Here is a 14,515-nt window from a genome sequence, read left to right on the forward strand (position 1 = left end):
CCAAGCTGCATGCTTGGATAAGGGTCTGGTATGGATTTTGGGGGGAACCCACGTCATTAAAAACGTAAAAAAAAAATGGTGTGCAGTTTCCACTCAAAATCCATTGCAGACCTAAGGTTATGGTATGGATTTGGGGGGCACAACTTTTTTTTTTTTTTTTTTTCGTGGAGCTTTCCCTAAGTCCCAAGTCGCACTCACCTTAAAGTCGGATCAATTTTGGATCCCATTCATTAAAGTCGGGTGGAAGTTGAATTGACATCGCAGGGCAAAGACGGACCGACAGTGGCACGACTTTCATGTCGCACCAGTGTGAACTAGGCCTTGATCTCGATATATCCAGCGTGCACCAGCCATCAGATGTGAAAGCAAAGCTGCTAACCAGAAGCCTAGACTTCACATTCAGTAAGAGGTCTAAAAGCACATGCAGATAGAACAAAACCAACAGAAATGGATGGATCAGCAACTCCACATAGCCAGATCTTCTTTGCTGTCACTGCCTCAACAACCCTCACACCAGTATCAGACCATAGGAGCAGCTCTGGAACACATCAACCAAAGCTCTGATTGATGTGTTCCCATCTGGGCTACACTGTTCACAAAATTTGGAAAGCTGGTGCCATCCACCACTAATGTTCCTTGAAAGTGTACCTTATTGCCTGTGAAGGCTCGTACACACGGTCACACATCCAACAAACTTTCCCTTGGATTTTTTTCCTAATTGATTTGTCCGGTCACACCCATAGCATACACACGCTCAGACTTTTCTGCAAACTTTTCTAAAAATTACCCAACATCACGTGGCTTTTCTGCTCTTTACCGCCACCCTTTGGTTAACTTCTGCTATTGTTGGTTGATTTTAACATTGGTTCTGAGCATGCGTATTTGCACTTTGTACAAAAGTTGGTTGGCTTGCTGTACACACGGTCAGACAAGGCACCATCAGACTTTTGTTGCCGAAAAGTTGGTCCGTTTGCAGACCCAACTTTTTGTTGGATGAAACCCGAAAAAGTTGGTCCGATGGAGCGTACACACGGTCAGACAAATTAGAAAACTTGCAGATTTTAAAAGTTGGTTGGCAAAAAGAGTGACCATGGCTTTACATTCACTTGTTTTTGTAGATAATCTTTATCTGTACCTTGCTATAGAGGTTCTACAGCAGGGGTCTCAAACTCAAAATTACCTGAGGGCCACAAGACAAGTTTTCATATGCCATGGGGGCCGCATGCAAACTTTCAAACTTCAAACAGTACTGGTGTCAGCGAACACATTATTAACCCCCAGCACTGGTGTCAGCGAGCGCATTATTACCACCAGCACTGGTGTAAGTCAGGGTTTGACAAATTTGCTTGGAATCTAGGAGCCAGCTAAAAAAGTTAGGAGCCAGAAAACGCACCCCGTCCCGACGAGCTTGCGCGCAGAAGCGAACACATACGCGAGCAGCACCCGCATATGTAAACGGTGTTCAAACCACACATGTGAGGCATCGCCGCGATTGGTAGAGCGAGAGCAATAATTCTAGCACTAGACCTCCTCTGTAACTTAAAACATGCAACATGTAGATTTTTTTAAACGTCGCCTATGAAGATTTTAAAGGGTAAAAAAGTTTGTCGGTATTCCACAAGCGGACGCAATTTTGAAACGTGACATGTTGGGTATGAATTTACTCGGCGTAACATTATCTTTCATAATATAAAAAAAAATGGGGATAACTTTACTGTTGTCTTATTTTTTAATTAAAAAAAAAAATGTAATTTTCTCCCAAAAAAGTGCGCTTGTAAGACCGCTGCGCAAATACGGCGTAACAGAAAGTATTGCAACGATCGCCATTTTATTCTCTAGGGTGTTAGGATAAAAAATATATATAATGTTTGGGGGTTCTAATTAGAGGGAAGAAGATGGCAGTGAAAATAGTGTAAAATGACATTAGAATTGCTGTTTAACTTGTAATGCTTAACTTGTAATACCAACGGCCACCACCAGATGGCGCCAGCTCACATCTGGTGGTAATAACTTGTAATACCAACAGCTCACCACCAGATGGCGCCAGCTCACACTCCCACTTTCGCCCTGCCTGCGGGCCATTTATAACCGGTCCGCGGGCCGGTACTTAGAGACCACTGTTCTACAGGCTCACGACTAATGTCTCAAAACATTTAGATGGTCTACTGCATCTCCTTTCCTATCATTATTCCCACTTGGAGGTCATATTCTAGTGTTGGGTGCTATTTAATAAACTTGAGAAACTAATACTGCTTAAACGAGCCCTGTTATCCTTAAAGGGGTTGCAAAGGTAAAAAAAAAAAAAAATAATTCTCTAAATAGCTTCCTTTACCTTAGTCCTCTTCACTTACCTCATCCTTCGATTTTACTTTTAAGGCTTCATTCCCATGGACGTTTTTACAGCCACTTTGTTTAGTCTTTTTTACAGCTTAAAGCGGGGGTTCACTCTTAGAGGGCACTTTTCCCCCCTTAGATTCCTGCTCGTTATTACTAGGGGAATCGGCTATTTATTTTAAAATATGTGCAGTACTTACCCGTTTACGAGACGCATCCTCTCCGTCGCTTCCGGGTATGGGCTTCGGGAATGGGCGTTCCTTCTTGATTGACAGGCTTCCGACGGTCGCATCCATCGCGTCACGATTTTCCGAAAGAAGCCGAACGTCGGTGCGCAGGCGCAGTATAGAGCCGCACCGACGTTCGGCTTCTTTCGGCTACGAGTGACGCGATGGATGCGACCGTCGGAAGCCTCTCGGAAGAATGTCAATCAAGAAGGAACGCCCGCTCCCGAAGACCCATACCCGGAAGCGACGGAAGAAGATGCAGCTCGAAAACGGGTAAGTACTGCACATATTTTAATATAAATAGCCGATTCCCCTAGACCGAACGAGCAGGAAGCTAAGGGGAGATTTTTTTTTTTTTTAAAAATGGGTGAACTCCCGCTTTAAAAACGCCTGTCCATGTTTTTTTTTTTTGTTTTGAGCTGGAGCTCAAAAACGCAGCGGTAGCGTTTTTGCGCTTTTTTTTAACGTCTGGCGTTTTTACAGCTCTAACACTGGAGCTTCAGAACGCACTGGTCCTGTTTTTTTTTTTGCAGCTTAAAAACGTCATGGCGGACATGAGGCTAACATGGAGAGCTGTTTTTAAGCTGCAAAAACGCTCAGAAAAGTGGCTGTAAAAACGTCCATGGAAATGAAGCCTAAATATTTTTTTTTGACAGTAAAAAGTTTTCTCTTTATTGAAAGATGAACGATTGACAGTAAGCAATGACAGTTGAAAGCATCATGAACACAGTCAGTCAAGATTGCATTAACAATTCAGGTAGGGGAATCAGAGGCAGATGCAGTAGTAAGGGCCACAGATCAACAGGGAGGAGAGCCGAACCTAAATCAACAAAGCAGTAGGATCGAGCAGGGGGGGTTCGAGTCAACAGAGCACCCCAGTCGTTGTTTCACGATCTTACGTGCCCCCACCCCCTGGGGGGGGGAACAAACCAGGAGGAGAGCCACCCACAAGGAGGGGATAGGAGCCGGGGAAAAAAGGGGGATACACCCACTTATAGGGGGGGGGGGGGGAGAATGGGACACCATCACCTTGGGGGGGGGGGAGGAGGGGGGCATCTAGCCAGAGGCATCGACCCAATTGGACCAGATTTTATCAAACTTCGCTGGACAGTTTCTGCTTTCATATGTAATCTTGTATAGCGGGAGGACCCGTTCAATCGCTGCCCGCCATGAAGGCACTGTGGGAAGTTCCGGGCCTCTCCAACGTAAAAGAATCTCCCTTCTAGCATAAAATAATGCAAAAGTAATACAAAGCTTGACGTACCTATCGCCCTCAATCTCGCCCAGATAGCTAAGCAGGAATATGCGAGGATCCATAGCCAAGTCCACCCCACAGAGTTCGGACAGAGTGTCAGTCACCCCTCTCCAAAACGTGTGTAGTTTCGGACAGGACCAAACCATATGGAAAAACGTCCCAGTGTCAACCAGACATCGGGTACAAAGCGGACTCCTAGAGGGAAACATTCCAGCCAACCTCTGCGGTGTGTAGTATGCTCTATGCAAAAACTTCAGCTGGATAAAACGATCTCTGGAAGCTATCATAGAGGGGATATAAGAGGAGACACAATCCTCCCATACCTCTTCGTCAAGATCAGGGATGTCTGCACTCCACTTGCCCAGGGCCCCAGCTGTGTCCACATCGTGGGCCACCGTGAGTCGGAGCTAAAGGGAGGACAAGGGGCTCCCCATCACCCCCGAAATCAAGAGGCGCTCAATGGAATCAGGCTCGAGGGTCACAGGGGCCGTGAACTGTGAGGTGAGGGCATGCCTGAGCTGGCAGTATCTGAATTGGAAGGAGAGGGGAAGGCGGTAGGCTGCCTTCAGTTCTTGGAACGTCATCATCTTGCCGTTCGGCATCACGTGCCGGAGGGTGAGGATTCCTTTTTTCGCCCACAACGCAGGATCAGGGAGACTGTATAGGTGGGGGAGGAGGGGGTTGGCCCATAAGGGAGTGTGGGGAGAGATGGACCCGGGTTTGATGTGTTTGACCCTAGAGGTGCGCCAGACCAGTAGGACAGTCCTCATGGGGCCGGTAACCGTCGGATGCGCTTTGGGACCCCTAAATACCAGGTTGGAGAGTGCTGCATATGAACCCAGCACTGCCGCCTCCAACACCACCGCCGGGTTCTGCCTGGGCTGGGAGAACCACCATCGCACCGTGACCAGCACCGCCGCCCAGTAGTAAATCAAAAAGTTCGGGAGCGCCAGCCCCCCGCTCGATAATGGGAGATAAAGTGTGCGCCGCGCCACCCGCGGTGGGCGCCCAGCCCAGACAAAGTTCGAAACAATGCTGTCTAACTGTCGAAAAAATGACCGAGGGATAGGGGTCAGAGTCTGCCTGAAAAAGTACAACAATTTGGGTAAATATACCATTTTGATAAGGTTCCCCCGTCCGACCGGGGTCAGGGGAAGGCTCCTCCACGTCGCACACTTCTTAGTAAGTTGTTCCAACACTGGGAGTATGTTCCTAGTAAGGTAGCTACCCGGTTGCGAACCCACCCGAACTCCCAGGTAGGTAAACTCCTCAACCCAGCGAAGGGGAGCAAGCGAGTCCGCCTGGGTCACCGACGCATGGAGCGGGAACAGTACCGACTTATCCCAATTGATTCGAATCCCCGAGAATTGACTGAAGTTATCGAAATGGGCAAGGGCAGTACGCAGGGAGGAGGAGGCGTCCGCCAGGTACAGTAAGGCATCATCCGCATACAGGGACAGTTTTTCCTCCAAGGGTCCCACCCGGATCCCCCTAATCCCCGAGTCCCCCCGCAGATGGGCGGCCAGGGGCTCGAGCGCCAGCGCGAACAACGCCGGGGACAGCGGGCAGCCCTGCCTAGTCCCCCTCCCAAGGGAGAAGGGGTCCGACAGGGCGCCATTAGTGCGGACACGAGCTCTGGGATGCGCATAGAGCAGGCGCACCCAGGACAGGAATCGGGGGCCAAGGCCAAAGCGGGAGAGGACCGTCCAGAGGTAGCCCCACTCGACCGAGTCAAAGGCCTTATCAGCGTCGAGTGAGGCCACCACACCCGGAGCATCCGATCCCGCAATCGCCAGATGCGTGTGTAGTCGACGCAGGTTGATATCGGTGCCTCTACCAGGCATAAAGCCCATCTGGTCCGGGTGGACCAGGGCCGTAATGACAGTATTCAGGCGGTTGGCCAGTATCTTCGCGAAGATCTTAGCGTCGACGTTAAGAAGCGAGATAGGTCGATACGAGGAACAAAGGGCAGGGTCCTTACCAGTCTTGGGGATGACCACTATCACTGCCTCACTCATCGAGTCCGGGAGAGCCCCGGACTCCGACGCCCGGGACAGGAGGGACAACAATCGGGGAGCGAGGTCTTCAGCATAGGTCTTATAAAATTCCACCGGGAGCCCATCCGGGCCCGGCATCTTCCCTCCCTGCATCATTTTTAGTGCCCGTTGGACCTCCTCTAATTTGATTGGGGCGTCCAACCTCTTCGCCGCCGAAGGGGTGAGGACAGGGACGTCCACCGCCTCCAGGTAATCAACCAAGGCAGATTGTTCGTAATCCACTCTAGAGCTGTAAAGTTCCTGGTAGTAGGTGGCGAAACAGTGGTTGATTTCTCCCGGGGTATAGTGGGAGGTCCCTGCACAGTCCAGAATTTGAGCAATCGCGGTGACCCCGGATTGTTCCTTGGACAGCCAGGCCAGGAGTCTACCCGTCTTCTCCCCCTGCTCGAAGATACGCTGTGACTGGTGTAGTAGTCTTTTTTCCGTCAGAGATGTCCGCAGTAGGAGAGTCTGTCTCGTCAATAGCTGCAACCGGTCATAGTGGCGAGGGTCCCGAGTCCGAATATAGAGGGCCTCCTGTCTGCTCGCGTCCCCCTCAGCTCTAACAAGTTCCGCCCTGCGCTCCCGTCGTACTGCAGCTATGATCGACTGGTAGTGTCCCCTGGAGGAGGCCTTAAAGGCGTCCCATACAGAGGTCTCCGCCGCCGTGCCCGGGTTGTCAGACCAGTATTGCTTGAGAGAGTCATGGAACCGAGGTTCCACCTCTGCATCCGTGATCCAGAATCTAGAAAGCCTCCAGAGTCTATCAGTCGGGTCAGTCGATATTGTCAGCGATAGGAGCAGCAGCGCATGGTCGGATATACCTCTAGGTAGGATAAGAACATCCCGGACCTTGGGCAGGACCGGAGCCCCCACGTAGGCCAGGTCTATACGAGAGAAGGATTTGTGAGTAGCCGAATGGCAAGTGAAGGCCTTGACATCCGGATACCTCCACCTCCACACATCTGTAAGGCCATATGTGTCCGCCCAGGCCGCCAGTCCCTGCCGGGTCGCACCCGGTCCGGCGCACCGGTCCATAGCAGAGTCCGGAACAAGGTTAAAGTCACCCAGCAATGCGACGTTGTCAGTCGGGAATTGTGCTATTTTAGATGCAAGGAGGTTCAGAACTCCAAGAGAGGCAGGCGGTGGTAGGTAAATGCCCACCAACACCCACGGTAAGCTATGGATCAACGCATACACTATTACATACCTGCCGTCCGGGTCGAGAGCTAGGTCTAGGAGCTTAAAGGGGAGCGACTTGAGGACAAGGATGCTCACGCCCCTGGCGTAACTGGAATAGGTGGAATGGTAATGGTGTCCCACCCACGGCTTCTTAAGACTGAGGGTCCTACTCCCTATCAGATGCGTCTCCTGCAACACACACACATGCGGATGATATTTTTTAATAAATTGAAACACTAAGGAGCGTTTAATTGGGGCGTTCAGCCCCCGTGTGTTCCAGGAGAGGATATCAAGGATAGCCATACATACTGATAAAATAAATAATGAGAGGATCAACACCGGATAGGAGACGCCAGGCAGCCCCAGCAGCCATCGCAGGGCTGAGAGGAGGTCCCCGTCTCCCTGCCAGTGCAGCAATACATGAGGAGAAAATTACTGTCATGTAACATGTAACAGAAACAAAAACAAGAACATGGGAGCCAGCAGATCGGCTCCACGTACCTAACCCCCCCCCCACCCCACCCCCCCCCCCAAAACGTAGAGGAGAGTTTTCATCCCAAAAACAACCAGCCTTCAGGCCAGATCCGAGGGCAGTGAACAGAAGGCAGTCCGCTCCCTTGGACCAAGAGGGTCACAAGAGAGAAAAATAACGAGTCAACAATACAAAGGACAAAGACCAGAGAATCCTTTAAGGCATCCGGTAAATTAGGAGTAAGCAAATCAACCAGAGCCCCAGGGGTACAAACTTGAAGGGACACACTCCGAGCATCCCAGTGGTCTGCATAGTCCAGCAGAAGGATGGGGAAGCAGGAACAGTCAGCCTGAGGGAACCCCATGCCCAAACAACCGGGGAGGGTAACAGTGAGGGGTCAGCACTGAGGGCCACAGAGAGAGAGCGCCAGTCTCGGGTACACTCATGGCAGGGGAAAAAAGGGGGGGGCACGGTCCAGGAGGGGGGCCGCATCGTGTCCTCCGACGTCTCATTGGTGACCATTATAACCCCCAAGGACAGGACAGGAGAAGGAGGCTAGGAGCACAGGACCCCGAAAGGGGAATAGCATCGAGGTCAGAGAGTTTCAGAACTGCCACCTCCGTCCCGCCAAGTCTCAAAATGTGTCCCCAGGCCGCCCACCCCACACCCAGGACCCCCTCAAAGGATCAATAGGGGCTCCCCACAGCATACTCACAAGTTGGAGCACAGGCAGCAAGTGCAGTCCACCTTCAGCGCGGCAATGTCTCCACCCAGGCCACCACATCACGGGGGGAAATAAAGAACTGTACACGCTCGCCATCTTGCACCCTCAGCTTAGCAGGGAACAGCATGCTATACCGGATCCCACGCTCCCGGAGCAGGGCGCGGGCGTGATCAAAAGATTTACGTTGGCGTTGGGTCTCCACGGAGTAATCCGTAAATATGAGGAGTCTGGTGTTCTCAAACTTCAACTCCCCCTGGAGCCGGGCCGCGCGGAGGACCGTGTCCCTGTCTCTATAGTGAAGGAGTTTGAAGATGAAGGTGCGTGGGGGGGCTCCCTGCGGGCCCCTGCCCGCCGGCATGCGATGGGCCCGTTCGATGGAGAAGTGCGGGGAGAAGCGTGCAGCAGGCAGTAGAGAGGGGAGCAGCCGCTCCATGAAGGCGACCGGATTCGGCCCCTCAGCTCCCTCCGGCAGGCCCAGGACCCGCAAATTATTGCGGCGGTTCCGATTCTCGGCGTCCTCCGCCCTAGTCTCCAGCACCTTCACCCTGGATTTCAGGGAGACCAGATCCGCTCGTTGATCCCGCTGCACATCTTCCACGTCGGAGACCCTGCGCTCCACCTCCGTCACCCGCTCACGGAACACGTCCATGTCCCGACGGATGAGGGCCGTCTCGATCTGGACATGGTCTATCTTGGTGGTAAGCGCGGCTTGGCAGTTAGAGATCGCCAGCATTAGTGCGTCAAAAGCCGGGGAGCCAGCGAGGATCGCGCCGTCCGGCGGGGCCTCCTTCTGTGCCTCCATGCTTCCGGCAAACGGCGGAGTAGTAGGCCCGAGTTTTGGCGGGTTGTGGGCAGCAGGCTTGTTCCGTCTCCCCCGGCCGCCGGATCTAGTCCCCCGCATGCCCCGGGGACTCCGTCAAGGAAGGGCAGAGGTGTAGGTAGGAGGAATGGGTGATTCTGCACAGGATGAAGACAGGATGGGATTCCGGACCGGGAGCTCAGCGGTTACACGTCTGCTCCCATCGCCATCTTGGACACGCCCCGAAGCCTAAATATTTAAAGCAAACATACCCACTCATCCATTTCTCCATGCTTTATTTTGTTGAAAAATCCCATAGAACCCCCCCAATAGCATTTCTACCGATGGCCATCTTGAGTAAGGGCAGATGATTAATGTAGCTGTTTCTTCCTTGAATCCATCTGACCTTAGCTCAGACATGCAGGCAGAAGGATGTGCTTAGCTGAGAAACCCTGTGGGAGAACTAAAGGACTCCTCCTATAACACAGGTGAACATTATTAGTGTCCACCTGTGTTATAGGAAGAGTCCTTTAGTATTCCCACATTCCCTGGTTCACACTGGGTACGATTTGGAACGATTTGAGGTGCGATTTGACATGTCAAATCGCATCTCAAATCGGCGGCATTTGCCGGCAATGGCACGGTCCTAATCGGTGCGACGCCGCATCTGCAGCGCTGCACCGATTTAAAAAAGTAGTTCCTGTACTACTTTTTGCGATTTCGGGCCGCGATTTACATTGAACCCTGCACAGATGTCTCTTAAATTGTAGCCGAAATCGCGGCAAAATCGCAGCCGCAAAATCGTGGTAAAATCGCGATTTTACAGCGATTTTGAATTCGCAGCAGTGTGAACCTAGCCAGAGGAGTGCATTTCTCTCATGGTTGCGAAGCAGGATCTTTCATTCTATGAATATTGTAGGTCCCATTGATATTGGGGTGCTTTGACGCGGTAGTGGGCTTATAGGTAATGTGGCCATATAGCGTTACCAAATCCCCATACCTTTTGCTTATTTTCTGGATTTGCTCAGGTGTTTAGCCTTGCAGGATTTAAATGTCATTTTAGTATGGGTGCACTGTAATTTTTTCCTGTTTGTCGGTCTTATAGCTGTACCATATAAATGTTATGCATTTTTAGGATGTGCCTCCCTAAGCCTATCTTTGTTTGTCTCCTGTATTATAAAGATGCCACTCTGGATGAAGGAGAACAGGGGGCAGATAAGGACAGCAGCATGTTCAGCCTGGAGGAAGGGGAGTGTTAGATGGACTAGATGTAAATAGTTTTATTAGTATGCGTAATCATTCTTAGTTTTTACAAATATGCTGTATGTACAGTACATGGGAGGTTGCATTTCCTAATATGTATGCAGGTTCTGCATTATTATTTTTTGGGGAGGGGATGTGGGTGAGTAAGGAGATAGCTAAGTGCAGTTATCCAAAAAAAAAAAAAAAAAATAGGATTACTAATGCACACAGAGGGCCGGATTCAGATAGAATAGCCTATCTTTCTGCGGGCGTAACGTATCTCAGATACGTTACGCCGCCGTAAATTAGGGCGCAAGTTCCGTATTCAGAAACCACTTGCTCCCTTAGTTACAGCGGCGTAACGTATGTGTGTCGGCGTAAGCCCGCCTAATTCAAATGTGGATGATGTGGGCGTGTTTTATGTATATTAACTGTGACCCCGCGTACTTGACGCCGTTCGTGAAAAAATTCCAGTGCGCATGCTTGAAATTACGCCGCAAATCGTCAATGCTTTAGACGTGAACATAACTTATGTACAGCCCTATTCGCGAACGACTTACGCAAACGGCGTAAAATTTTATAAACTCGACGCGGGAACGACGTCCATACTTAACATTAGCTACGCCTCATATAGCAGGGGTAACTTTACGCCGGAAAAAGCCTAACATAAACGACGTAAAAAAATGTGCCGGCCGGACGTACGTTTCTGAATCTGCGTATCTAGCTCATTTGCATATTCCTTGCGTAAATATACGGAAGCGCCACCTAGCGGCCAGCGTAAATATGCAGCCTAAGATACGACGGTGTAAGACACTTACGGCGGCCGGATCTTAGGGAAATCTATGCGTAACCGATTCTATGAATCAGTCGCATAGATACGACGCCGCACACTCAGAGATACGACGGCGTATCTGGAGATACGCCGTCGTATCTCCTTTTTGAATCTGGCCCAGAGCCTGTAACATCAATGTGTATTACAATGATGTTAAAATAAAACACTATTTTACCAAGTTTCATCACAGAAATAATACAAAAAAAAAAAAAAGAGTATGTACATTTTTAGCCCAAAGGCGCCTGAAAAACGCCCCAGTGTGAAAGGGGTCTAATACTCTTCTGAGTACCCCATCCAGGTCCTGCGATGATGTTGTTTCCGTCTGTGGGCACTGCACATTAATCCTCACGAGCTGGTCCCCTTCAACCCCCTTGATCAGATCTCTTTTGGCTCCTAAGAGGACTCCTCCTCTGACCAGCCAATGAGAACTATTCACATCATGCAAGCAGTGGTGAGAAAACCAAGAAGGAAGAACAGTGAGGGCATGGACCCCTGTGCTGGATAAGTGCGTGAGGTTTATGGAAAGTGAGAACAGGCATTTAGAGAGTTTTACTCATTTATTTTGTTAAATAATAAACATGTCATACTTACCTGCTCTGTTCAAAAGTTTTGCACACAGCAACCCCGATGGTAGGGTGAACACATTTCCAAAACCACTTCCCGACCGCCGCATGTACAGAATGGCACGGACAGGCACATCAACGTACCTGTACGTGCCTGCCTAGACGTGGGTCGGGGGTCCGATCGGGACCCCCCCGCTACATGCGGCGGTCGGCGCGGCTATTTGTTTATAGCTGCTCCGTCGCGATCGCCCCCCGGAGCTGAAGAACGGGGAGAGTCGTATGTAAACACGGCTTCCCCGTGCTTCACTATGGCGCTGCATCGATCGAGTGATCCCTTTTATTAGGGAGACTCGATCGATGACGTCATTCCTACAGCCACACCCCCCTACAGTTTTAACCACTTGCTTACTGGGCACATAAACCCCCTTCGTTCCCAGGCGAAATCTCAGCGTCCGGCACTGCGTCGCTTTAACTGACAATTGCGCGGTCGTGCGACGTGGCTCCCAAACAAAATTGGCGTCCTTTTTTCCCCACAAATAGAGCTTTCTTTTGGTGGTATTTGATCACCTCTGCGGTTTTTATTTTTTGCGCTATAAACAAAAAAAGAGCAACAATTTAAAAAATATATATTTTTTTTTACTTGTTGCTATAATAAATATCCCAATTTTTTTTTAAAAAACAATTTTTTTTCTCAGTTAAGGCCGATACGTATTTTTCTACGTATTTTTGTAAAAAAAAAAAAAAAATCACAATAAGCGACTGGTTTGCGCAAAAGTTATAGCGCCTACAAAATGGGGAACAGAATTATGATTTTTTTTATTATTTTTTTTTTTACTAGTAATGGCGGCGATCTGCGATTTTTATTGGGACTGGGATATTGCGGCGGACGTATCGGACACTTTTGACACAAATTTGGCGCCATTCACATTTATACGGCGATCAGTGATATAAAAATGCACTAATTACTGTATAAATGTGACTGGCAGTGAAGGGGTTAACACTAGGGGGTGAGGAAGGGGTTAACTGTGTAGCCTGGGTGTGTTATAACTGTGTGGGGGGAGGGGGGTGACTGGGGGAGGTGACCGATGCTGTGTCTCTATGTACAAGAGACACAGATCGGTCTCCTCTCCTCTCACAGCACGTGGAGCTCTGTGTTTACACACAGAGCTCCACGTTCCTGCTGTCACCTACCGTGTCACCGACGATCGCGTGTACCCGGCGGACATCGCGGCCGCCAGGTACACGCATCGGGTCTTCGGCGATGCGTCGGGACAGTTTTTACCCGCCGCGCGCCACCCAGTGGCGCGCGCGGGTAATGCACATAAAGGCCGTTTTTAAACGGCCACTTGGCACTTGAGAGCCGCGCTGCGGACGTATTTCGTCTATAGCGCGGCTCTCAAGTGGTTAAACACACACTAAGTGAACACTAAATCCTACAGCGCCCCATGTGGTTAACTCCCAAACTGCAACTGTCATTTTTCACAATAAACAATGCAATTTAAATGCATTTTTTGCTGTGAAAATGACAATGGTCTCAAAAATGTGTCAAAATTGTCCGAAGTGTCCGCCATAATGTCGCAGTTACGGAAAAAAAAAAAATCGCTGATCGCCGCCATTAGTAGTAAAAAAATAATAAAAATGCAATAAAACTATCCCCTATTTTGTAAACGATATAAATTTTGCGCAAACCAACCGATAAACGCTTATTGAGATATTTTTTTACCAAAAATTGGTAGAAGAATACGTATCGGCCTAAACTGAGGAAAAAAAAAAAAATTTATATATGTTTTTGGGGGATATTTATTCTAGCAAAAAATATTGCATTTTTTTTTCAAAATTGTCGCTCTATTTTTGTTAATAGCGCAAAAAATAAAACCCGCAGAGGTGATCAAATACCACCAAAAGAAGGTTCTATTTGTGGGAAAAAAAGGACGCCAATTTTGTTTGGGAGCCACCTCGCACGACCGCGCAATTGTCTGTTAAAGCGACGCAGTGCCGAATTGTAAAAACCCCTTGGGTCATGTAGCAGCATATTGGTCCGGTCCTTAAGTGGTTAATCCTGAGCCACGCTGCTTGTGCCTATAAACACAGACAGCATAGCTTAGCCCCGCCTCCTGCTTCCTTGTCACAGGATTTGATTGACAGCAGCACCCACCAAAAGCATTAGGTGGTTTAATTGCTGCTGTGACGTGCGTACACCCCTGGCTGCTGCCTCTGCAGCTAAAGGGGGTAGTGGTTGGGGAGCAGTAAAAGCGCAGTTCAACCACCGAGTTTCACTGCCCCCAAGCACTAGTGTGAACAACCCCTCTTTTGTGTATTAGTGCTACTTGGACCAAGAAGATAAAATGTAAATGTTGATGGAAAAAATAAATAAAAAAAAAGTATCACAGACAGTGTGAGGATACAAAAACCATTACCACCCAAAAGAAAAGAAAAAGCATTCCAGGAACAACATCCAAGCACGTTCTTGACCATCAGGTCAGACAGCAGCACTTTAATCTATGTAGGGAGATGTTTTAGGGAAGACAAGACACCAGACAAAAAAAAAACTCCCAGCCCCATGGCATGCCCTATGTGGCACACAAGCCAGTGAGCTGCACTAGTCACCCGTAAAGCACCAATTCCTCACCACCAAACGTCTAATGACACCAAAAATACAACAGGCGAGCCCAAGCACACAGAAACTCACCATGGCTAGAATCCCCACAGCAGGAAGAGCCTCTCATTGGAGGAGGAACACGTCGGTATGGTAACTACATTCAGCCTCTTTGATTGGCCTGCGAGGAAGGAGTTGCACATGCTTCTTCCTATCACGTGACAAGTTTGCTTGACGTGGCCGGAAGCCATGT

General features: G+C 49.5%; 1 protein-coding gene across 1 annotated transcript in view; it reads right to left on the reverse strand.

Annotated features, from left to right (window-relative positions):
• The window catches only part of SLC30A6 (solute carrier family 30 member 6), a 123,198-nt gene extending 108,735 nt beyond the window's left edge, over positions 1–14,463 (reverse strand). Inside the window, exon 1 of the mRNA XM_040350761.1 lies at positions 14,356–14,463. Coding sequence (XP_040206695.1) covers positions 14,356–14,358 — 3 coding nt within the window. The 5' untranslated portion in view covers positions 14,359–14,463. The remainder of the gene's footprint in view (positions 1–14,355) is intronic.
• Between the last annotated feature and the right edge of the window lie 52 nt (positions 14,464–14,515).

This window comes from Rana temporaria, chromosome 4 (assembly GCF_905171775.1).
Source record: "Rana temporaria chromosome 4, aRanTem1.1, whole genome shotgun sequence".
Lineage (NCBI taxonomy): Eukaryota > Metazoa > Chordata > Amphibia > Anura > Ranidae > Rana > Rana temporaria.